This window comes from Chiloscyllium punctatum, chromosome 51, assembly GCF_047496795.1.
Source record: "Chiloscyllium punctatum isolate Juve2018m chromosome 51, sChiPun1.3, whole genome shotgun sequence".
Lineage (NCBI taxonomy): Eukaryota > Metazoa > Chordata > Chondrichthyes > Orectolobiformes > Hemiscylliidae > Chiloscyllium > Chiloscyllium punctatum.
In genome coordinates this window covers 8,771,457-8,794,651 of record NC_092789.1, presented here as the reverse complement: position 1 = coordinate 8,794,651, position 23,195 = coordinate 8,771,457, and the positions used below count along the sequence as shown (strand labels likewise).

Sequence of the window (23,195 nt, the reverse complement as noted above, 5' to 3'; positions counted from 1 at the left end):
GTGAACATCACATGATTATTCTACAACTTATCCAAAAGAGTTAAAAAAACCTTACCTCAGCTCCCTGCATTTGTACAGTACTGAGGCAAGTTGCTGCAGTCCTTCATGCTGAATATAACAGTTCTCGAGATCAAGAAGTTTTATTGTTTCACACAGTCCAATGACATGTGACAGAACAAAGCAGTCAACTGGTGTCAGTTGCAATCTACTAAATGCGAATGTTTCCATGGATCTCACTGTGGTCCAAATTAATGCTTTATTCTGAGATTCAAAGAGGTACTGCAATATGTTCAGAAAGTCCCTTTTACCAATGTTGCTCCTTGTATTTCGAACCTGTCCTTCAGCCATATCCTTCACCCAGTCAATCACTCGGCAGGTTGTCTGATGAAGAAATGGACCCAGAAATTCCTCCAGGGGGCAAGCTGACTGTGGGGAGGTCAGACCAATAACAAAACGGAGAAATATCTGATAACGGCCATCTGCCTCACTGTAAGCAATGCTGAGGAGTTTCTGAATGTCCGTGGGATCTGGAGTCAGGAATTGTGCAAGTGCAGCTACAAACTCTTGGATGGTGGTGTGTGGGAATGTGTAAATTACACTCTGGACTGAATCATCTCTCTCCAAAAGTTCCATCAGGAACCCAGACAGGAACTGAGAAGGTTGTAGATCGTATTGGATCAACTCTCCATTTCTAAAGACAATCTTTTTCTCAGAGATTCCTTTGAAGGCCATCTCACCGAGCTTCAGTAACACATCACGGGGGTTTTTGATCTCTCGGCAATGGTGTTTCAGAATGTTGTAAATATAGTAGGAATACAGTTGGGTTATGGTTTTGGGAACTTTTTGTTGTTTCCTGTCACATTGTGCAAAGAAGGGACCCAGTGATAGACAGAGGATCCAGCAGTACGAAGGGTTATAGCTCATGGTGTACAAGATTTCGTTCTCCTTCAGGTGGTTATAAATAGCTGCTGCCACTGTCTGATCTTCAAAAAACTTGTTGAAATATTCCTTCCGATCATCATCAGCAAATCCCAGGATTTCAGCCCACATACTGATTTCAGCCTTTTCCAATAAAACTAAGTCAGTCGGACGAGTGGTCACCAACACTGAGCACCCTGGAAGCAGCTTGTGTTGGATTAAACTATATACAATGTCAGACACTTCACACCAATATTCGGGATCTGTGCATACAGACTGAGGCCTCAGATTGTCAGAAAAATCTATCCTCTCCCTGAATTCATCCAAACTATCAAATATAAACAGTAAATTCTCTGGCTTCTTCCAAAGATTTCCCAGAACATTCTCAAAATAAGGATACTGTTCCAGTATCAGATTCTTCAGGTTTATACTACAGTTAATAGTGTTCAAATCTCGGAACTTGAAATAGAAAACAAATTCAAAGTGTTGGTAGATTTTCCCGGTGGCCCAGTCACAAACAATCTTTTGTAGCATTGTTGTTTTTCCAATTCCTGGGACCCCACTCACTGCCACGGTTTTCCCAGAAATGAACTTTTTCTGGGAAAAGTTGCTCTGGAACAACTGATCAGTTTTGATTTTTTCCAGTTCTCTCCAGAGGTGTTTCTCTCTCCACTCTTCATGGTCTCGGCCTCTTGCCAGCAGTTCATGTTCTACAAGGGTTCGATCCCGAACAGTAGCAATGATCGTTAGCTCAGCATACCGATCAACCAGCTGGAAAGTCTTCACTTTCTCTTTTATTTGGATCGTGTTCACTCTCAGCGTTTCTGTTTGGATCCGTAGTGTCTCCTTGTGTTTCTGTTGAAGAACTGTAATTCGAACAGGGAGGAAGTGATTCTCAATGTTAGTTGCAATGTTATTAAAAGTAGTTCTCAATACTCTTTCATGACATGATGAAATGTTACAAAATTTAAGTCACAGATTTAACCCAAGTGGGTCTAGAAATGTAAATGTTTTTGAAATCTCAATTGAGTCAGTGATGGCAAAAAAGATTTGATTCAAATTTCTACTGATCATGGAAATTTGAACAAATATGATTTTCTTTCTTAATCTCCTAATTTATTCACTGTCCCTGCATCTACCTCACTCTAGGATTGTGAATTCCGTTGATTTTCAATCATTCGAGAGAAGTAATTGATTTGGTGATTTGATTCACTATCGTCACATGTACTAAGATACGGAGAAAAGTATTGTGTTGCATGCTAACCAAACAAATAGCTTACATAAATACATCAGAGAAACATTGCAGAATACAATGTCACAGCTGCACAGAATGTGTGGGGAAAAATTCACTTGAATATTGAGAGGTCTGTTCATAAGTTTGAAAACAGCAGGGAAGAAGCTGTGCTTGAGTCTATTGGTATGTGTTTTCAAACTTTTGTATCTCCTGCCTGATGGAAGAGCAATACTGGGTTGGAAGGGGTCTTCGATTATGTTGACTAGGTAAAAACAATGACTGCAGATGCTGGAAACCAGATTCTGGATTAGTGGTGCTGGAAGAGCACAGCAGTTCAGGCAACATCCAAGTAGCTTTGACGCTACTTGGATGCTGCCTGAACTGCTGTGCTCTTCCAGCACCACTAATCCAGAATTATGTTGACTGCTCATCGCGGTTTTAATTGTGCTACATGTATCCTAAAACTATGACCTCTCATTCTAGATTGCCCACAAGGAAGCATCCTCTCAATGTATTTTGACAATCCCCTTTAGTATCACGTCAATTAGATCTCTTCTCATTTTTCTAATTCCGGATAATATACTTGTACTGCTCAATCTGCCTTCATAAGACAAACCTCACCTATCTGAAATCCATCTGGTGAACCTTCTCTGGAGTGCTCCAAGTAAAATATATCCATAAAGTAAGGTGACCAAAGTTGTATGCATTACTCCAGATGAGGTCTCATTAATGCCTTCAACAGATGCAGCAATGCTTTCTGACTTTTACATTTTATTCCTTTAGCAATACATGCCAAAATTCCAAAGAACAAAGAGAACAAAGAAAATTTACAGCCCAGGAGCAGGTGCTTCATCCCTCCAAGCCTGAGCTGACCTAAATCCACTGTCTAAACATATTGCCCAATTCCTCAGCATCTGAATCCCCACCTCCTCATGCATCTATCCAGATGCATCTTAAATGAGTACTACCTCTGCTGGCAATGTGTTCCAGGCACCTACCGCCCTCTGTATAAAGTACTTGCCGCGTATATCCCCCTTAAACTTTTCACCTCTTACCTCGAACATGTGACCTTTTATTATTGAATCTGTCATCGAAGGAAAAAGCTTATATCTATCTACCCTGTCTATTCCATTTGCCTCTCTCATTATCTGCTGTATCCACATACACGTTTCTTATGATTCATGCATGAGGACACCCAGAAGAACAAAGAAAAATTACAGCACAGCAACAGGCCCTTCAGCGCTCCAAGCCTGCGCCGATTCAGATCCTCTTTCTAAACCTGTCACCTATTTTCTAAGGATCTGTATCCCTCTGCTTCCTGCCAATTCATGCATCTTAAATGACTCTATTGTGCCTGCCTCTGCCTCTGCCTCTACCACCTCCACTGGCAACATGTTCCAGGCACCCACCAGCCTCTGTGTAAAGAACTTTCCATGCATATCTCCCTTGAACTTTTCCACTCTCACCTTGAACCCGTGACCCTAGTAATTGAGTCCGACACTCTGAGAAAAAGCTTCTGGCGATCCACCCTGTGTATACCTCTTATGATTTTGGAGACTTTAATCAGGTTCCCCCTCAAGCTCCATCTTTCTAATGAAAATAATCCTAATCCTAATGAAAATAAACCTCTCTTTAGAGCTAGCACCCTCTATACTAGGCAACATCCTGGTGAACCTCTTTTGCACCCAATCCAAAACATCCACATCGTTTTGGTACAGTAGCAACCAGAACTGTACGCGGTATTCCAAATGTGGATGAACCAAAGTCTTATACAACTGTCACGTAACCTGCCATATCTTTCACTCAATACCCTGTCCAATGAAGGAAAGCATGCCGTATGCCTTCTCGACCACTCTATTGACCTGTGTTGCCATCTTCAGGGAACAATGGACCTGAACACCCAGATCTCTCTGTACATCAATTTTCCCCAAGACTTTTCCATTTACTATATAGTTCGCTCTTCCAAAATGCATCACTTCGCATTTGCCTGGATTGAACTTCATCTGCCATTTCTTCGTTCAAATCTCCAATCTATCCATATTCTGCTGTATTCCTCGACAGTCTCCTTCACTATCTGCTTCTCCATCAATCTTAGGTGTCATCTGCAAACTTGCTAATCAGACCACCTATACCTTCCTCTAGATCATTTATGTATATCACAAACAACAATGTTCCCATGATTTGGAGATGCTGGTGTTGGACTGGGGTGTGCAAAGTTAAAAGACACACAACACTAGGTTATAGTCAAATGGATTTAATTGGAAGTACACTAGCTTTCAGAGCGCCGCTCCTTCATCAGGTGGTTGTGGAGGACACAATTGTAAGACAAAATTTAAAGAAATTTTGCTATAAATTCTGTGTCTTACAATTTGTGTCCTCCACCTGATGAAGGAGTGGTGCTTTGAAAGTTAGTGTGCTTCCAATTAAACCTGTTGGACTATAACCTAGTGTGTGATTTTTAACAATGTTCCCAACATGGATCCCTGTAGAACAGCTCTGGTTACAGTTCTCCATCTTGAGAAACTCCCTTCCACTACTGCTCTTTTTCTCCTGTTGCCCAGCCAATTCTTATCACTCTAACTAGTACACCCTGGACCCCATTCGACTTTGCTTTCTCCATCAGCCTACCATGGGGAACCTTATCAAATGCCTTACTGAAGTCCATGTACATGACACCTACAACCCTTCCCTCATCAATCAACTTTGTCACTTCCTCAAAGAATTCTATTATGTGGGTAAGACATGACCTTCCCTGCAGAAAACCATGTCGCTTATCACTGATAAGTTCATTTTCTTCCAAATGGGAATAGATGCTATCTTTTAGTATCTTCTCCAGCAACTTCCCTACCACCGATATCATGCTCACCAGTCTATAATTACCTGGATTATCCCTGCTCCTCTTCTTAAACAAAGGGACATTAATAATTCTCCAGTCCTCCAGTACCTCACCCGTGCTGCAAAGATATCTGTTAAGGCCCTAGCTATTTCCTCTCTCACTTCCCTCAGTAACCTGGAATGGGGCTACATAAGCACTCGAACATAGAACACTACAGCACAGGAATGGGCCTTTTGGTGCACAATGTTGTGCTGAACATGATACAAAATTAAACTAATCCCATCTGCCTGTCCTTGGTCCACATCCCTCCATTCCCTTCAAGATTCATGAGCTTAACTAAAAGTCTCTTAAAGGCCCCTATTGTATCTGCCTCCACCCCCACCCCGGGCAGCGCATTCCATACACTGACATATCTGTGTAAAAATCTTGCCCCACTCGTCTCCTTTGAACTTTCCCCCTCACGTTAAGTGCATGCCCCTACTTATAGTCATTTCAACTCTGGGAAAAAGATTCTGACCGTCAAGCCTATCTATGTCTCGCATGGTTTAATATATTTCCATCAAGTCTCTCTTCAACCTTCGCTGCTCCAGAGAGAAAAAAAAAACTGAGTTTTCCTTAAGTTTCTCTCAATTTAGATAATAATCTGACTTTCTATTCTCCTGATCAAAATGGATAACCTCACACTTATCCATGTTCAGCTTCATCTGTCAAAGTTTGGTCCTTTCACTTAATTCACCCATATCCATTCATAAAAATCTTCTTTCTTCATTCTAAGTTTCCCATCTATTTTAGTGTGGCCGAAATATAGCCTTCTTACTTTTTTATCCATGCATCTAAGTTGTCAAGATAGTTTGTAAATAGTTAGGGCCCGTTGACCAAATCTTGTGGTACACCACGAGTTAAGTCTTGCTAACCAGAAAAAAAACCCCATTTATCTAGACTTTCTGCTTGCTGTGGATTAGCCATTCTTGTTTCCAAGCTAATAAATTAGCCCTAACCCCCATGTGATTCCACCATGAGTTTAAACCTTTTATGGCGCACCTTATCAAATGTCTTCTGGAAGTCCAAATACTAGACCTACAGAATCCCAATTATTCACTTTGTTTGTTATCCAGAGTCATATAGAATGGAAACAGACCCTTCGGTCCAACCAGTCACTGCCAAACTAAACTAGTCCCACCCTCCTGCTCCTGGCCCATATCCTTCCAAACCTTTTGTATTCATGTGCTTTGCTAAGTGTCTATGAAACATTGCAACTGTGTCCACATCCACCACTTCTGAAGGAAGTACATTCCACACTCAAACCACCCTCTGTAAAAAGATTTGCCTCTCTTTTTAAAAAAGATTCTCTCCTCTCATCTTAAAAACATGCCCCTCGTCTTCCAGTCCCTATCTAGGTAAAAGCCTATATACACCTTTTATGATTTCATACACTTCCATAAGGTCACTTCTCAACCTCTTACACTCCAGTGAAAAAAGTCCAAGCCTATTCAGCCTCTCTTTGTAAGTCAAACCTACCATACTTAGCAACATCCTGGTTCATCCCTTCTGAATCCTCTCTAGCTTAATAATATTTCCAACTCCACACTGCCCTCTTGAACTGTCCTACCTGTCCATCTTCCTTCCCATCTATCTGCTTCTCCCTCCCCTCCAGCCTATCACCTTCATCCCTCCCAATCTGCATGGACCTATCATCTTCTCAGCTACCTCACCCCTACCCCACCCTTCTATTTATCTCGCACCTCCCTTCCACCTCCCAAAACACCCACTTTCCTGATGAAGGGCTGATGCCTGAAATGTCAATTCTCCTGCTCCTCGGATGCTGTCTGACCTGCTGTGCTTTTCCAGTGCCATACTTTTCAACTCTAATCTCCAGCATCTGCAGTCCTCACTTTTTCCCAACTCCTTTACTCAAGAGACTAAGCAATAAAGGCATGCGTGCTGAACACCTTTTTAAACAGCCTAACCAGCTGTGATGCAAACTTATTATAGGAACTCTCGCAAAATCAGTCAATTATGATTTACCCTTTAGAAAGCCTGGTTGATTCTGATGAACACATATTGAACTAACTGGTCCATGATTTCCTACTTTCTGCAGACTTCATTTTTCCTCCTCATTTAAGCTATTGTCTTCTGTTTAAACACTTAAAGACGCTTTTGCTATTCAGTTTTACATTTTGCACTTAGTTTTCTTCCATGATTTACCTTTGCTCTTTTTTATTTGTTTTTGGGAACCCAAGTTTAGAAGTTCCCAAATTTCTAATGTGCTGCTCCCCTTTGCAATGTCGTACATCTTAGTTTTTCTCCTTATATAGCCTTAAATTCTATGCTTATACATGGGTGTTTTTACTCCTCTCTCTCAATCTTTTTTCCTTTCTGGAATAATATTTTAGTTTGGAACATTTGAGTGTCTCCTTACACATATAATTGAGACAGACTTTGGGTAGGTTATCCGGTAATATGTTTGGAAGAGAAGCAGCCTGTGGGTGGATAGAATTTCCATTGCTAGTTCAATGAGACTTTGGAAGCTCACACAGATATCTGTGTCATAGAAAAGTCATAAAATGACAGCATGTGTAGGTTGCATTCCAAGTACCATTCCCGCAAATTTCAGACCCACGTAATTTCCTACGCTGTTAACCTTCATGTTTGTAATACAGGGATGAACTGCTGCTATCTGCTGATAAATCCATCAGAGTCTTTTTGTTATCTTGAGCCTTGAATCCTCTCCTGGTCCACATCTCAACATGCACCTTCTTTAAATGTGGAGGAATCGGCAATCAGTAACCACACATCTTAATTCACATGTTCACTCATTTCACTTGCACTTACTGTTCAATGCTATCTCTTGATTTGACAACATTTCAGTTCAAAGATTCTATATATTTTTCAAAAACAACCTGTGGACATGGGACAGCCGTGGGCGGCACGGTGGCACAGTGGTTAGCACTGTTGCCTCACAGCGCCAGAGACCCGGGTTCAATTCCTGCCTCAGGCGACTGTGTGTGGAGTTTGCACATTCTCCCCGTGTCTGCGTGGGTTTCCTCCGGGTGCTGTGGTTTCCTCCCACAGTCCAAAAAATGTGCAGGTTAGGTGAATTGGCGATGCTAAATTGCCCGCAGTGTTAGGAGAAGGGGTTAATGTAGGGGAATGGGTCTGGGTGGGTTGCTCTTCGGCAGGTCAGTGTGGACTTGTTGGCCCGAAGGGCCTGTTTCCCCACTGTAAGTAATCTAAGCTCCCTATCTCTGTAACTTACTCCAGTCCTGCAGTCTGAAAAGATCTCCATAGTCCTCCAGTTCTAGAATAATTACAGAACCCACATTTCCACTGCCAGCAATTGTAATATAGTCATCCTCCTAGTAAGTAAGTAATGAGAAGCATGCCCACACCTTGATCTATACATGGTAGTGCAAGATGGTTCATCTGGGGGATAGTTTATACTTGGATTGAAGAGACTACAAGCAGTCAAACGTTAAATTAATGCTGATTCAGAACAAGGCCAATTCATCTGCAACACAGAACACACTGTAGATTTGAGAACAGTGTAGAAAGAGTTGTTAAATTGCTGTTGTTTCAAGTTACTGGACTATTATCAGGGCTATTACCCAAATCTCAGTTGTCAAAAGGAAATAAAAAGGATAAGAGAAGAAAAGGGAAGAATGAGGGAGCTTGAGGTACTCTATGTGTATTCATATTGACAGATAGCAAAGCATTAATAATAATATTCAGTAAATGGACTCAAAATGAACAAAATTATCTTGCCAGGTGTCCACAACGGGTCACAAAGTCACAGTCCTACCACACGGAGAAGGTCATTTGGCCCAAACTGGTCCATGTTGACTAAAATGTCCATCCACACTAACCCCATTTCCCTGCACTTGACTCATACCCTTATAATCCTTTCCTATCCATGTATTTCTCCAAATACTTTTTAAATGTTGTTAATGCACACGCCTCAACCACATCTGCCGGCAGCTCATTCTAAGTGCGTACCACTCTGTAAAAACATTGCCCCTAAGGTTCCCTTTTATTCTTTCCTCTCTAATCTTAAAGTGATGTACTCTCGTTCTCGGGAAAAAGACGGAGTGCATTCACCCTATTCAAACCTCTCATGATCTTATGCACTTCTGTAAGATCTCCCCTCATGCTCCTATGCTCGAAAGAAAAACGTTCTAGCTTATCCAACCTCTTCCTACAACTCAGACCCTTGAGTCCTGGCAACTTCCTTGTAAATTTCTTCTGCACTCTTTCCAGTTTAATAACATCCTTTCTATGGCAAGGTGACCAAAGCTGAACACAATACTCCAAGTGCGGCCTCGCCAACATCCTGTACAACAGCAACATAACTTCCCAACTTTTAGACTCAATCTCTTGACTGATGAAGGCCAGTGTGCTAAAGACCTTCTTCACAGCTCTCTACCTGTGAGTCCTCTTTCAGAGACCCACTGCATCTGAACTCCAAGGTCCCTCTGTTCCATGACACTCCTTAAAGCCCTACCATTCACCATTAAACTCCTGCTTTGATTTGACTTTCCAAAATGCAAGACTTCACACTTAACTATATTAACTTCATTTGCCGGGTTTCACAGTAGTCAGGGTCCTGCTGGGTGCAGATAGTGTTTCACAGTGGGTACAGGGTTTCCCAGGGCATCAGGATCTTGCTGGCTTTGCACACTGTTTGACAGTGCCTCTCATTCCTGTTGTGGGCGCAGAGAATTTCAGTGTCAGACTCCTGCCAGGTGTCTACAGGATTTCATACTGTATCAGGATCCTGCCAGGTATGTACAGGTTTGCACAACTTCAAACAAAGCTGCACCGTCCAAGAATCAGCTTTTAAAGAGCTGATAAATCTCATAAAATGAAGCAAGAATGAAAGATAGCAATAATGGGAATTGATATGAACATTGCAGCAAGGTAAAGAGTTTGTTAGGTGACAGGCAATTCAGGCCAGAGGTAACAAAAACAACCAACAAGGCTGTGGTTGTGAATGCATGCGGCTTTCATAATATATCTGAATTGACAGCATAAATATATTAAATATGCAGAATCTGAACACCATTATAAAGACCTGGCTGCAGCATTACAATACTTAAATCAAACATTCAATGTTACATGATATGGTCTGTGGATAGTACATTGGGACAGATAGAAAATTGGCAAACGAACAGGTAACAGAATCAATACAAATGGTGCACATGCTCTGTTACAATATGTAACACTTGTTCTGCCATTGGGACTAGTGCTTTGCAAATTGTATAAATCACTAGGATGAAGGAACTGAACATATGATTGCTGAATTTGCTCATGACACAGGGTCGTTACAAGCAGATTTCCCACTTGCTTCGCCTATGTTCTGGCAAACACAGCGTGATGTGAGAATGTATGAAATTTTAGCAGATAAGAAAACCGAGCATCTAAATAGTAGCAGTTTGCTGAGCTCTGAGGTGCAGAGGGAAATCAGAATAAATAAATGCATTCCCCTTGCAATAAATCAGAAATGGAGCGTACATGCCAGAAACCTATTTTTCAGTTATACAGGGAACCTGTGTACTTTGTACAGTAGTGGTCTACTTATGGAATGAAGAATGTAAATGCATTGGAGGCTGTTCACAGCTGTTTCACTCATCTAATACTTGGACTGGACAGGTATTTTGGCTCCCCTTTTATCAGGATAGAGAATAAGGTGACAGGATTGAAACCTAGAAAGGTGTTAAGGTATCTTGTCAGTTTGCCTTCATAAGCTTGTTTCCCATTGTAGGTAAATTTGGAATCTGGGCACTTTTAAAGATGAATGATTGCCCAGGTAAGACATAGGTAAGGAGAATTTCTATTTTCTCGCAAAGGCACATGTCATTGAATCTCAATTCTTCAAAAGGTGAAGGAATCAAATTCTTGTAAATTTTTAAAGTGTCAACGGCAGCCATGACGTGGAGGTGCCAGTGTTGGATTAGGATGAACAAGGTCTGAAATCTCTCCTGCCTGTAAGAACATGTGTTTGAATTTACCTTTTGCCAAGGGGTGTGTTTATGGGATGTTGTGGGAGTTGGAACAGCTCCTTAGTTAAGTTGCAGTATTGAGTTGGTTTAGTTTTCAAATAGTAAATTTATTCTAAATTCTGTTTTCTTTTGTTCCTGTTTCAACTGTAGCCATACCCTTCGATCCAACTCATTCATGCCGATCTGATATCCTAAACAAATCTAGTCCTATTTGTCAGTATTTGACCCATCTCCATAGAAAACTTCCTATTCATACACCCATCCAGATGCTAATTAAATGTTGTAATTGTACCAGCCTAAACCATTTCTCCTGGCAGCTCATTCCAACACGCACCATCCTGTATTTGAAAAAGTTGCTCCTTATGTCGCTTGTAAAGTTTTACCCTCGCAACCAAAACCTAAGCCCTCTACTTCTGGACTTCCCCACCCCAGAACCTTGTCTCTTTATCCTATGGATTCCCCTTATCATTTTACATATCTCTATAAGATCACCCCTCAGGGTCCAACACTGCAGGGAAAACAGCCCCAGCCTATTCAGCCTCTCCCTATAACTCAAACCCTCCAACTCTGGCAACATCCTTGTAAATCTTTTCTGAACCCTTTCAAGTTTCACAATATCCTTCAGATAGGATGGAGACCAGAATTGCACACAATATTTAAAAAGTGGCCTAACCAATGCCCTTGAACATGACCTCCCAACCCTTATACACAATGCTCTATCCAATAAAGGAAAGCATACCAAACGCCTTCTTCTCTATCCTATCGACCTGCGGCTCCATTTTCAAAGAGCTATGAACGTGGACTCCAAAGGTCCCTTTGTTGAGCAACACTCCCCATGACCTCATCATTCAGCCCTGCCCTGATTTGTCTTTCCAAAATGCAGCACCTCACGGTTATCTCTATTACACTCTATCTGCCACTCCTCGGTCCATTGACCCATCTGATCAAGATCCCATTGTACTCTCAGGTAACCTTCTTTGCTGTCCACTACACCTCCAATTTTGGTGTCTTCTGCAAACTTACTAACTATACCTTCTTGTCCACAACCAATCAACCATTTACACTGTATATAAATGACAAAAAGCAATGGTCCCAGCGCTGATTCTTGTGGCACACCACTGGTCACAGACCTCCACATTCTCTCTTCTACCTTCGAGCCAGTTCTGTATCCAGATGCCTAGTTCTCCCTGTATTCAATGCGATCTATCCTTGCTAGCTCATCTATCATGAGGAACCTGACTGAAGTCCATATCGAACACGTCCACCATTCTGCCCTCATCAATCCTCTTTGTTACTTCTTCAAAAAACTCATTCAAGTTAGTGAGAAATGATTTCGCACTCACAAAGCCATGCTGACTATCCCTAATCAATGTATTGTTTAAATTAATTCTATTTTGCTTAAAGCCAAATGGTTTGACCAGCTGCATCACACCTGGAATATCCACTTCATACTGGTCTTTAAAATAAGAAAAGTTAGGGTCTAGGTTACCTTCTTAAAATATTTTAAGGGGTCTGACCTGGTCCACAACACAGTAGCCTTTGACCGACTCTTGTAACCAGTGTTTACATGGGTCATTGAGTTGAGTTCCTGGTCAATGGTAAATCCGAGGGTGCTGGTAATAGTGGATTTATTGATGGCAATGCTATTGAAAATCAGGAGAAGGTAGGTAGATTGTCTTTTATGGGAGATGATAATTGTCTGACATTTGTGTGGTACGACTGCTACATGCCATTTTTCAGAGCAACCTTGAATATTGTCTAGGTCTTGTCACGTTTGGAAATTGACTGCTTCAGCACGTGAAACGCAAATGGTGCTGAACATTCCACAATCATCGGTGAACAACCCCAATTCTGACCTTCTGATGGAGGGAAGATCATTGATGAAGCGCTTGAAGACAAATGGTCCTAGGTCACATTGTTGAGTAGGTGCCAATATTGTAACTGTACTTGTAAACAAGTCTAGGGTTGCAACAAGTTCTATAGAACAAGTCTGCTGTACAATTGCCAGACCAGAGCTTCTGCAGTATCCAGTCCCTCCAATCATTTCTTCAGTGGTTGAAAACAGACCTTTCTGACGTTTGGGCCCACTAGAGGCAGCTGAGTTGGACCATCCACTTGTCACTTCTGGCTGAAGATTGTTGTAAATGCTTCAGCCTTGGTTCTTTTATCATGCTCTTCCAGTGAGTGATTTAATTGTCCACCACTACTGTCAACTGGATGGGGCAACAGTGCAAAGCTTTGATCTGATCTGTTGATTATGGGATCATTTATCTCAGTTTATCACTTATGCTGCTTATGCTGTTTATGCTGTTTGACATGCAAGTAATCTTGTTTGGTAGCCCATTTCTGATAGACATCTCATTTTCAGGTCCTGCTCCTGGCATTCCCTCCTACAGTCTCCATTGAATCAGGGTTAATCTCTGGCTTGATAGTAATGGTCAAGTGGGGGATATACTGGGCAGTGAGGGTTGCAAAATATGCTAGAGTACAATTCTGCTGCCGTTGATATGTCACAGTGCCTCATGGATGCCCAGTCTAGAATTGCTAGATCTTTTAAAGCCTGTTCTAATTAGCACGGTGCTCGTGTCACACAACACTATGGAGATTATTCACAATGTGAAAACCGGATTTCATCTCCATAGGACTCTGTGGTAATCACTCTTACCAATACTGTCACAGACAGATGTATCTGCAGTCGGCAGTTTGATAAGGACGAGATCAAGTACATGCTGTGGACTCCTGTGAATATGGTGAATATTAATTCGGGTCCTATGAGAGCAACATCCTGAGCAGCAACGTCAGATTAAATGCCCTAAAAGAAGGAAGCTTTGTGAGTCTGCCGCAGTAGAGAATGTCATGTGGATCTGGTCATTTCTCAGGCAATGTCCTGGTGGGTTCTTCAACGAGGCTACTTCAACAGCTGCTTTGAAGATGAGTGGGTCCGGGCCCTCTATTACAAAGACTGGCCTGGGACTTCTTTTGGCAGTGGGTTTTGTCAGCATTGGTCTGGGTCTCGTTATGGTGGCTTTGGCATTGGTCTGTGAACCATGCAGATTTTCTTCAGTATCATGGTAGTCCAGGATCCCAAAGGTTGGGGGTGGAGGGGGATCACATTAGATTCCAGAGCCATGAAACTCTCAAATTCTGTATTTCTAAATTTTTTTATTTATAGCCAGAGACGTTCAGCACACAAACAGAGCCTTCAATCCAACTTGTGCATGATGACCAGATATCCTAAATTATTCTAATCCCATTTGCCAGCATTTTGTCCAAATCCCTCTCAGCTCTTTCTATTGATGTATCCAACCAGATCCCTTTTAAGTGGTGTAAGTGTACCAGGCTCCATCACTTCCTCTGGCAGAACATCCCTACATCTTCAGTCACTCGGAAGGCCAGCATTTGTTTTCAGTCCCTCATTGTCTTTGAACCGAGTAGTTGGTTTTGGGTCAAATCAGAGGACAGTTCCAAGTCAGCTGCATTGCTGTGGGTGTGGAGGCACATGTAGGCTGAGACCAGGTAAAGATGGCAAATATTCTTCCATCATTGAGATTAATGAACTGAATGGCTTCATCCAACAAATCAATGACAATTCCTTGGTCACCACCACCAAGAACAGCCTTATATTCAAAATTTATTCATTTCACTGAAATTTTAATAGCAGCTTTCTTTATTCTAATTTGACCGTGATTTTACAATGTTGACGTTCTGTAATGCTGGACTTTTTAAAAAATTTTTCTTTCTTTACCTTTTCAGAATTTGTACTCAAGAATCTGCACCTAGGTACCTCTGTAGCTAAAATGGTACTGTATGTAGTGACTTGTAAACATTTCACTGTACTCAATCAAGTACATGTAACAATAAAGCAAATTCATTTATTCCTTAATTCATTCATTCAAGTACGTTTTTTTCTCTCTTGTTAGTTCCCTCTGCACCCACCCAGACCTACTCCAGTGGATATTTTAGGATCTAATGAGCTCCATCAGCTGAGCTACTACTGGTGGTGGACACTGAAATCCACCACCCAGAGTACAATTTTGCGCCCTTGCTATCCTCAGTGCTTCCTCCAAGAGGGGTTCAACATGGAGGAGTACCTATTCGTTAGCTGAGGGAGGTTGGTATGCGGTAATCTGCAGGAGGTTCCCTTGTCTATGTTAACCTGAAACCATGAGACTTCATAGGGTCCTGATTAAATGTTGAAGACTCCCTCCTGATTGTAGATCAATGTGCCACCACCACTGCTGAGTCTGCCCTTTTGGAAGGACAGGACATATCTAGGGGTAGGGATGATGGTGCCTGGGACATTGTCTTGAAGGTATGATTTCAGAAGGAAGACTACATCAGGCTGCTGTTTTGACTAGTATGCGAGACAGCTCTCCCAATTTTGGCACAAGCCCCTTGATGTTGGTAAGGAGGATTTTGCAGCATCAACAAGGCTGTTTCAGCCACTGTCTTTTCTAGAGCCTTCGTCAATGTCAAGTCATCCATCTAGATTTACTTATTTTTTGAGACTTTGTAGCAATTGACACAACTGAGAGGCTTGCTTGGCCATTTCAGAAGGCATTTGAGAGTCAACCATTGCTGTGACTCTGGAGTTAGATGTAGGTCAGACCAGGTGAGGATGGCAGACTTTCTTTGTTGAAGGATATGTGTGATTTGCAGTTTTATTCTATGAAGCAGAATTTAGGATTAATGATAAATCCAAGAAATGTGCAACACATTTTGGAAGGGCCTTTAAACTTCTGGGGTGGAATCGCTCTAGCCCCTGAGCAACATGGGTCATGCCAATAAAAGGTGAGAAAATCTAAGGTCATTGAGAAACTTTTTGATACTGGGGTCTTGAATTCAGATTTTGGGAGCAAGGTTTAAACCCTGTTGATTTTCTTATTTGCAGCAAGGTTGTGCACTTTGTGTAATCTATGTACAATTCTGGTTATTTACCAGTGGAGTGCCACAAGGATCGGTGCTGTGTCCTCTGCTTTTGGTCATTTACATAAATGATTTGGATGTGAGCATTAGAGGTACAGTTAGTAAGTTTGCAGATGACACCAAAATTGGAGGTGTTGTGGAAAGCGAAGAGGGTTACCTCAGGATCTGGACCAGATGGGCCAATGAGCTGAGAAGTGGCAGATGGAGTTTAATTTAGATAAATGTGAGGTGCTGCATTTTGGGAAAGCAAATCTTAGCAGGACTAATACACTTAATGATAAGGTCCTAGGGAGTGTTGCTGAACAAAGAGACCTTGGAGTACAGGTTCATAGCTCCTTGAAAGTGGAGTCGCAGGTAGATAGGATAGTGAAGAAGGTGTTTGGTATGCTTTTCTTTATTGGTCAGAGTATTGAGTACAGGAGTCAGGAGGTTATGTTGCGGCTGTACAGGACATTGGTTAGGCCACTGTTGGAATATTGCGTGCAATTCTGGTCTCCTTCCTATCGGAAAGATATTGTGAAATTTGAAAGGGTTCAGAAAAGATTTACAAGGATGTTGCCAGGATTGTAGGATTTGAGCTATAGGGAGAGGCTGAACAGGCTGGGGCTGTTTTCCCTGGAGCGTTAGAGGCTAAGGGGTGATCTTATAGAGGTTTACAAAATTATGAAGAGCATGGATAGGGTAAATAGGCAAAGTCTCTTCCCTGGGGTCAGGGAGTCCAGAACTAGAGGGCATAGGTTTAGGGTGAGAGGGGAAAGATATAAAAGAGACCTAAGAGGCAACTTTTTCACGCAGAGGGTGATACGTGTATGGTATGAGCTGCCAGAGGATGTGGTGGAGGCTGGTACAATTGCAACATTTAAGAGGCATTTGGATGGGTATATGAATAGGAAGGGCTTGGAGGGATATGGATCGTGTGCTGGCAGGTGGGACTAGATTGGGTTGGGATACCTGGTCAGCATGGACGGGTTGGACCGAAGGGTCTGTTTCCATGCTGTACATCTCTGACTCAACAAGTTTGTTTATTCTAACCAAGCAGGATCCCAAAGAGCCAAGGGGACCAGTGAGAAGTCTCTCAGCCGTGTACCAGTAAATGTATTAAGGCCGCCAGCAATACCATTTGTGCCAGCATACAGTGCATAATATCCTTTCCCTGTGATGAGGTCTGTGCTGCAGCCTGCACTATATGCTTTGGCAATATAGCTTCCTTTCCCCTGGTGGCAGGTGTGATATACTGACACATGTTGATTTGAGGGGGCCATATCAGAATGCAGTCAAAAAGGTTACCCGTGATCATTAGTATATCTTCTTACAAGTCTGTGCTAAGTATCCTTGGAACTGATTTGCTGCATATATCCTTGGAAACTCATGTTTCTCTTATGTTTGAGGGACCTTACAAGAATGGTTATGGGAGACTAAGGCACCCACTCTAACAATGGCTAATGATATAGATAGGGAAATCCCCTGATCAACTAAGGTATAGCACTCTCCTACCAGGGTCTTGATAAAGCAGACAATAGCCTGAAGGTGAGGTTTTGCTGTTTGATTGGTCTGTGGGTTCTTTACAGTATGTACAGTACACAGTATGCCACCTGCTCAAATGAGGCAGAATAGGAGGGGATGTGACTGAGTCTGGAGAGTGGGAGCAGTCTTCCAAGCAGGAAGATGAGGATATGGAGTAGAAGGAACACCACCTTCTTTTATTTTACTAATGGAAGACTGCGGCAGTGTTAGGCACCAAAAGACAGACAGGTCTCAGTTGTCACTCAGTTTCAGTAGACAAGAACTGGGAAAATGATTTTCGTTTACTGCTAAACTTTTGTGCTCAAAAGGCAAGCACTGCAGTTCTGCATAGAGACACAAATATAGCTTGGTTTTTTTTATATCTCACTTTTTCTGCTGGTGAATAAATATGATTGCTGAAGCGACTGAAGGCTCTCCTTATGTGTTGGTTCTACGTTAAGCAATGAGAAGATGCTGGGCTATTGAGAACTTGAAGAAAGAGTAGAAGTGACTTAAAAAAACATTGTAAAGTGAGATGTGATTAGGAATTGTATGGCTTGGTGTTTAAACTGCGACATATGACGTAAGAGGAGAGACAATAACCTAGTGGTTTTACCAGTGGACAATTAATCGAGAAAATTAACTAATGTTCTGGGAAATTCAGTTCAAACCCCACCATAACAGATGGCGGAATTTGAAATCAATAAAGAATCTGGAATTAAGGGTATAATGATGACCACTGCCAACTGTCGGGAAAACCCGTCTTGTTCATTGATATCCATTAGAGAAGGAAGTCTGTCATCTTTAACTGCTCTGGCCGACATGTGACCAGAAACACAGCATCGTGGTTAATTCTTAAATTGTCTCTGGGCAATTAGGGACGGTCGATAAATGCTAGCCGAGCCAAATATGCCCACATCCTGTGGATGAAAAAAACTCGCAGATCCATGTTCAAGGAAGTGTCTGTTATGCCAGCCATGTGGCCTGAGCAGCATTCATTTACGATTAATCCTGTGATGTTCATAGTAAAGAGTAATTCCAAACTGCCATGGCATGACAAGGTGCATGGCTGCAGTTCAAAGGTCAGTTCCAGGGAACCCAGGATATCTTGATAGTGGCATATATTTCAATCTATGATGATCGAGAGAACTGGGCTAGCATCAGATGGTACCAAAGGAAATGGCTAATAAATTAATTTTGGTAAGAATGCAAAAAAACCCACGAGGGGTCACAGGAATAAAGCTCCCATGAATCTCATAAAAAATGCCACTGAGAATTTGTGGTTAGATTAATTCCCCTATTCCCAGTTCTGGCAAACATTCTGGTTTTCCGAAGTCAAGATGCAGTTTAAGAGCGACATTTCATCTCTTACCTTTCAGGTGATTGGGTATTTTGGGCAAACTTTGGGTAAGTTTCACCGTATCAAATGGATTCAAGCCTGTTTAAAAATCAAAAGACTTTTATGAAATTCAACCGTGTAATGGTGAAAGCGGCAATATTGAATCAGAAATTGAAGTCAGTAAGTGATATTGTACCAAGTTCTTGTACTTGTTTCAGTATTTTGTCCAACTTTGGTACCACATGGCGCATTTTCACGAAGGACTTCCACATCACCCTTCGGGCAGGAGAGCCTTTCTCCATCACCAGATTTAGGAGCAGTTTGGAACTGTCTGCACACATATGCTTCTTCACAAGCTCAATGATTTTCTGTGAAGAACATGGAGGAGTCAGTAAAAGACAAACACTGAAAATAAGAAAAGCATTGGCTCAGTGATGAGATCTTCCAGTTTTCCTGGATGACTGACCAACTATTCCAATGATATTGACACTACTTCACTGTAGAAATAAGACTGCTGTGAAGGATGGCCTCAGGAAAGAGGAAAGATAGGATTCTGAAATGAGGCAACTAACTGTAATGACCAATGTTATAATTAGATCAGATTAGATTAGATTACTTAGTGTGGAAACAAGCCCTTCGGCCCAACAAGTCCACACCGACCTGCCGAAGCGCAACCCATCCAGACCCATTCCCCTACATGTACCCCTTCACCTAACACTACGGGCAATTTAGAATGACCAATTCACCTAACCTGCACATTTCTGGACTGTGGGAGGAAACCGGAGCACCCGGAGGAAACCCACACAGACACTGGGAGAATGTGCAAACTCCACACAGAGAGTCACCTGAGGCGTGAATTGAACCCAGGTCTCTGGTGCTGTGAGACAGCAGTGCTAACCACTGTGCCACCTTGCCACCCACTAATTATTATCAGATAGAACGGCATTGGAAACTCAACCAATTCAACCCACATTTCCTCTGAAAACTATGAAACAGCAAGGCAACTTTGGTTTTGGAAATCTGCTCTTGGCAATGTCCAGCAGTGAACACTGTAACGTAAGCCTGTTATGAGCTGCTTACCCTTACAACTTTTGCTGCAGTTAAAATTTGCATGGCTACTCAGAGCTGAAATCAGACAATGCAACTGGAGCTAAACTGGATATACTAAGGAGCAAAGAAAGGGTTAAATGTGGACTGATTTTCAGACTGCAAGCAATAAGACAACTGATTGCTTGTCCACAATGGTGGTGTGAATGGTGAAGTGTACAACGTGGAATTTCAGAGCGATGGGAATGTTGCTGTGCTAGAGGAAATCATAGAGAATGGCAGAATCAAGGCCATGAAAGACACAAAGATACTATGATGAAAGTTTTAAACTGGAGTTTTTCAAGGCTCAGATGTCGTAATGGACAAAACAAATTTCATTATTGTTACATTTGTACAGGACTTTGAGAAGTGAGGAATTTAAACAGCATAATTTGAGGATTCCTCAAAATGAGAAAAGATGGCAGACCAGCCAGGAACACTCAAAGTTAAGTAAAATGGCTCAGCAGAATATGAACTGTTATAACTAAAAATAGGTATTGTGCAGTGGACAAAAAGAGACAAATATGTGTTAAAGGGAGTATCTAGGTTCAAGACAGTTGCATCTTCACTATGAGGGACAGTATCTTCAACAGCAGACAATACTGGAGACTGAAGACCTGCACCATCTCAATGTTTTAAAAAGGTAAAAACAATGACTGCAGATGCTGGAAACCAGGTTCTGGATTAGTGGTGCTGGAAGAGCACAGCAATTCCTGATGAAAGGCTTTTGCCCGAAACGTCGATTTCCAAGCTCCTTGGATGCTGCCTGAAGTGCTGTGCTCTTCCAGCACCTCCATCCATCTCAATGTTTACCTGAAGGCAAACACTATTTTAACAGCAGGCGCCTTCATAAAATATATCTCAACAATTAAAGTGATATTGAAACATGGATGTAGGTTTGTTCGCTGAGCTGGAGGTTCATTTTCAGACGTTTGGTCACCATACTAGGTAACATCATCAGTGAGCCTCCAGATGAAGCGCTGGTGGTTTAGCCTGCTTTCTATTTACGTGTTTGGGTTTCCTTAGGTTGGAGATTTCATTTCCTGTGGTGATGTCATTTCCCATTCTTTTTCTCGGGGGTGGTAAATGGGATCCAAGTCATGTGTTTGTTGATAGAGTTCTGCTTGGAATGCCATGCTTCTAGGAATTCTCGTGCTTGGTCTGTCCTCGGATGGATGTGTTGTCCCAGTCAAAGTGGTTTCCTTCTTCATCTCAATGTAAAGATACCAGTGAGAGTGGGTCATGTCTTTTTGTAGCTGATGCTCATGTATCCTGGTGGCTACATTTATGCCTGTTTGTCCAACGTAGTGTTTGATACAGTTCTTACAAGGCATTTTGTCAATGATATTAGTTTGCTTGTTGTCTGTATAGGGTCTTTCAAGTTCATGAGCTGCAGTTTTAGCATGCTGGTGGGTTTGTGGGCTACCATGATGCCAAGGGGTCCGAGTAGTCAGGGAGTCATTTTCGACATGCCTTTGATGTAGGGGACAGTGGCGAGAGTTTCTGGACATGGTTTGTCTGCTTGTTTGGGTTTGTTGCTGAGAAATCGATGGACTGTGTTCATTGGGTATCCGTTCTTTTTGAATCCAGTGTATCGGTGATTTTCCTCTGCTCTTCGTCGTTCGTCTGTGCTGCAATGCATGGTGACTCGTTGAAATAATGTTTTAATGCAGCTTCGTTTGTGGATGTTGGGATTATTGCTTCTGTATTCAATATTTGGTCCGTATGTGTTGTTTTCCCGTAGACGCTGGTTTGAAGCTCCCTATTGAATGTTCACTTCACTGCGACATCTAGGAATGGCAGTTTGTTGTTGTTTTCCTCCTCTTTAGTGACTTTTATGCCAGTAAGGGTATTATTAATGGTCTTGAAGGTTTTGTCTAATTTGTTTCGTTTAGTGATGACAAAGGTGTCATCTACATAGCTGACCCAAAGTTCAGGTTGGATGGTTGGCACAGTTGCTTGTTCAAGTCTCTGCATTACTGCCTCTGCTAAGAACCCCGATATCGGAGATCGCATGGTTTATCTGTAGGTTTTGATGTTGAAGGTGCAGTGGGTAGTAAGGCATAGGTTCACTAGCTTGACAATATTGTCCTTGCTGATGAAGTTGGTGGTGTTTGGTATGTGTGTCTTTGGTTGTTTAAATCGTGTTGTCAGTGTTTCCTTGGCCAGGTTGATGTTGTTGGATGTGAACAAGGCTGTTATGCCAAAGTAGGCCATTATTTCATCGTCTTCTACCTTGGTGTCTTTGATGGTCTCCAGGAATTCTTGGGTGCAGTGGACAAAGTGGCAAGAGTCTTCCACAAAGTGTTTTAGTCTTTGGTATAGCTCCTTTCCAATCTGTAATTTGGTGTTCCAGGGAGCGAGATTGTGGGTCTGAGGGGTGTTCCTGATTTGTTGATTTTGGGTAATCTGTAAAAGCGTGGTGTGTTGGATCCATGTCAACTTCAGAAATCTGAAGAAATAAATAAGACAGACTTCCAAAGTTGAGATGGATCCAACACACCACGTTTCTACGGATTACCCAAAGTTAACAAATCAGGAACACTCCTCAGACCCACAATCTCGCTCCCTGTAACACCAAATTACAGATTGGCCAAGGAGCTATACCAAAGAATAAAACACTTTGTGGAAGATTCATGCCACTCCAGCCAAGAGTTCCCAGAGACCAAAGACAACAATATGGAAGAGGATGAAATAATTATCTCCTTTGATGTAACAGCCCTATTCACATCCATCAACATCAACCTGGCCAAGGAAACACTGACTACGCTATTAGAAGAACCAAAGGCACATACACCAACACCATCAACATCATCCACAAGTGCAATATCAAAATCTAGTGGACCCATGCCTTATCATCCACTTCACCTTCAACAAAAAACCCGACAAACCAATAGAACATTCATGCGATCTCCGATACCAGAGTTCTTAGCAGAGGCAGTAATGCAGAAACTCGAACAAACAGCTCTGCCAAGCATCCAACCCAAACTTTGTGTCCACTATATGTATGACACTTTTATCATAGAGTCATAGAGATGTACAGCATGGAAACAGACCCTTTGGTCTAACCCGTCCATACCGACCAGATATCCCAACCCAATCTTTATGCGGAAAGTCAGGAGGCATGGGATAGAGGGAAATTTGGCCAATTGGATAGAAAACTGGCTAACCAGTCGAAGGCAGAGAGTGGTGGTAGATGGTAAATATTCAGCCTGGAGCCCAGTTACAAGTGGAGTTCCGCAGGGATCAGTTCTGGGTCCTCTGCTGTTTGTAATTTTTATTAATGACTTAGATGAGGGAGTCGAAGGGTGGGTCAGTAAATTTGCAGATGATACAAAGATAGGTGGAGTTGTGGAC

At 42.1% G+C, this 23,195-nt stretch overlaps 1 protein-coding gene across 2 annotated transcripts in view; it reads right to left on the bottom strand.

The window, feature by feature from the left end:
* The window catches only part of LOC140470495 (NACHT, LRR and PYD domains-containing protein 3-like), a 108,933-nt gene that overhangs the window by 6,791 nt on the left and 78,947 nt on the right, over positions 1 to 23,195 (bottom strand). For both annotated transcript variants that reach the window (XM_072566607.1, XM_072566606.1), the window contains exons 5-7: positions 18,949 to 19,120; positions 18,786 to 18,851; positions 56 to 1,784 (exon numbers count right to left, since the gene is read on the bottom strand). In XM_072566607.1, coding sequence (XP_072422708.1) covers positions 56 to 1,784; positions 18,786 to 18,851; positions 18,949 to 19,120 — 1,967 coding nt within the window. The remainder of the gene's footprint in view (positions 1 to 55; positions 1,785 to 18,785; positions 18,852 to 18,948; positions 19,121 to 23,195) is intronic.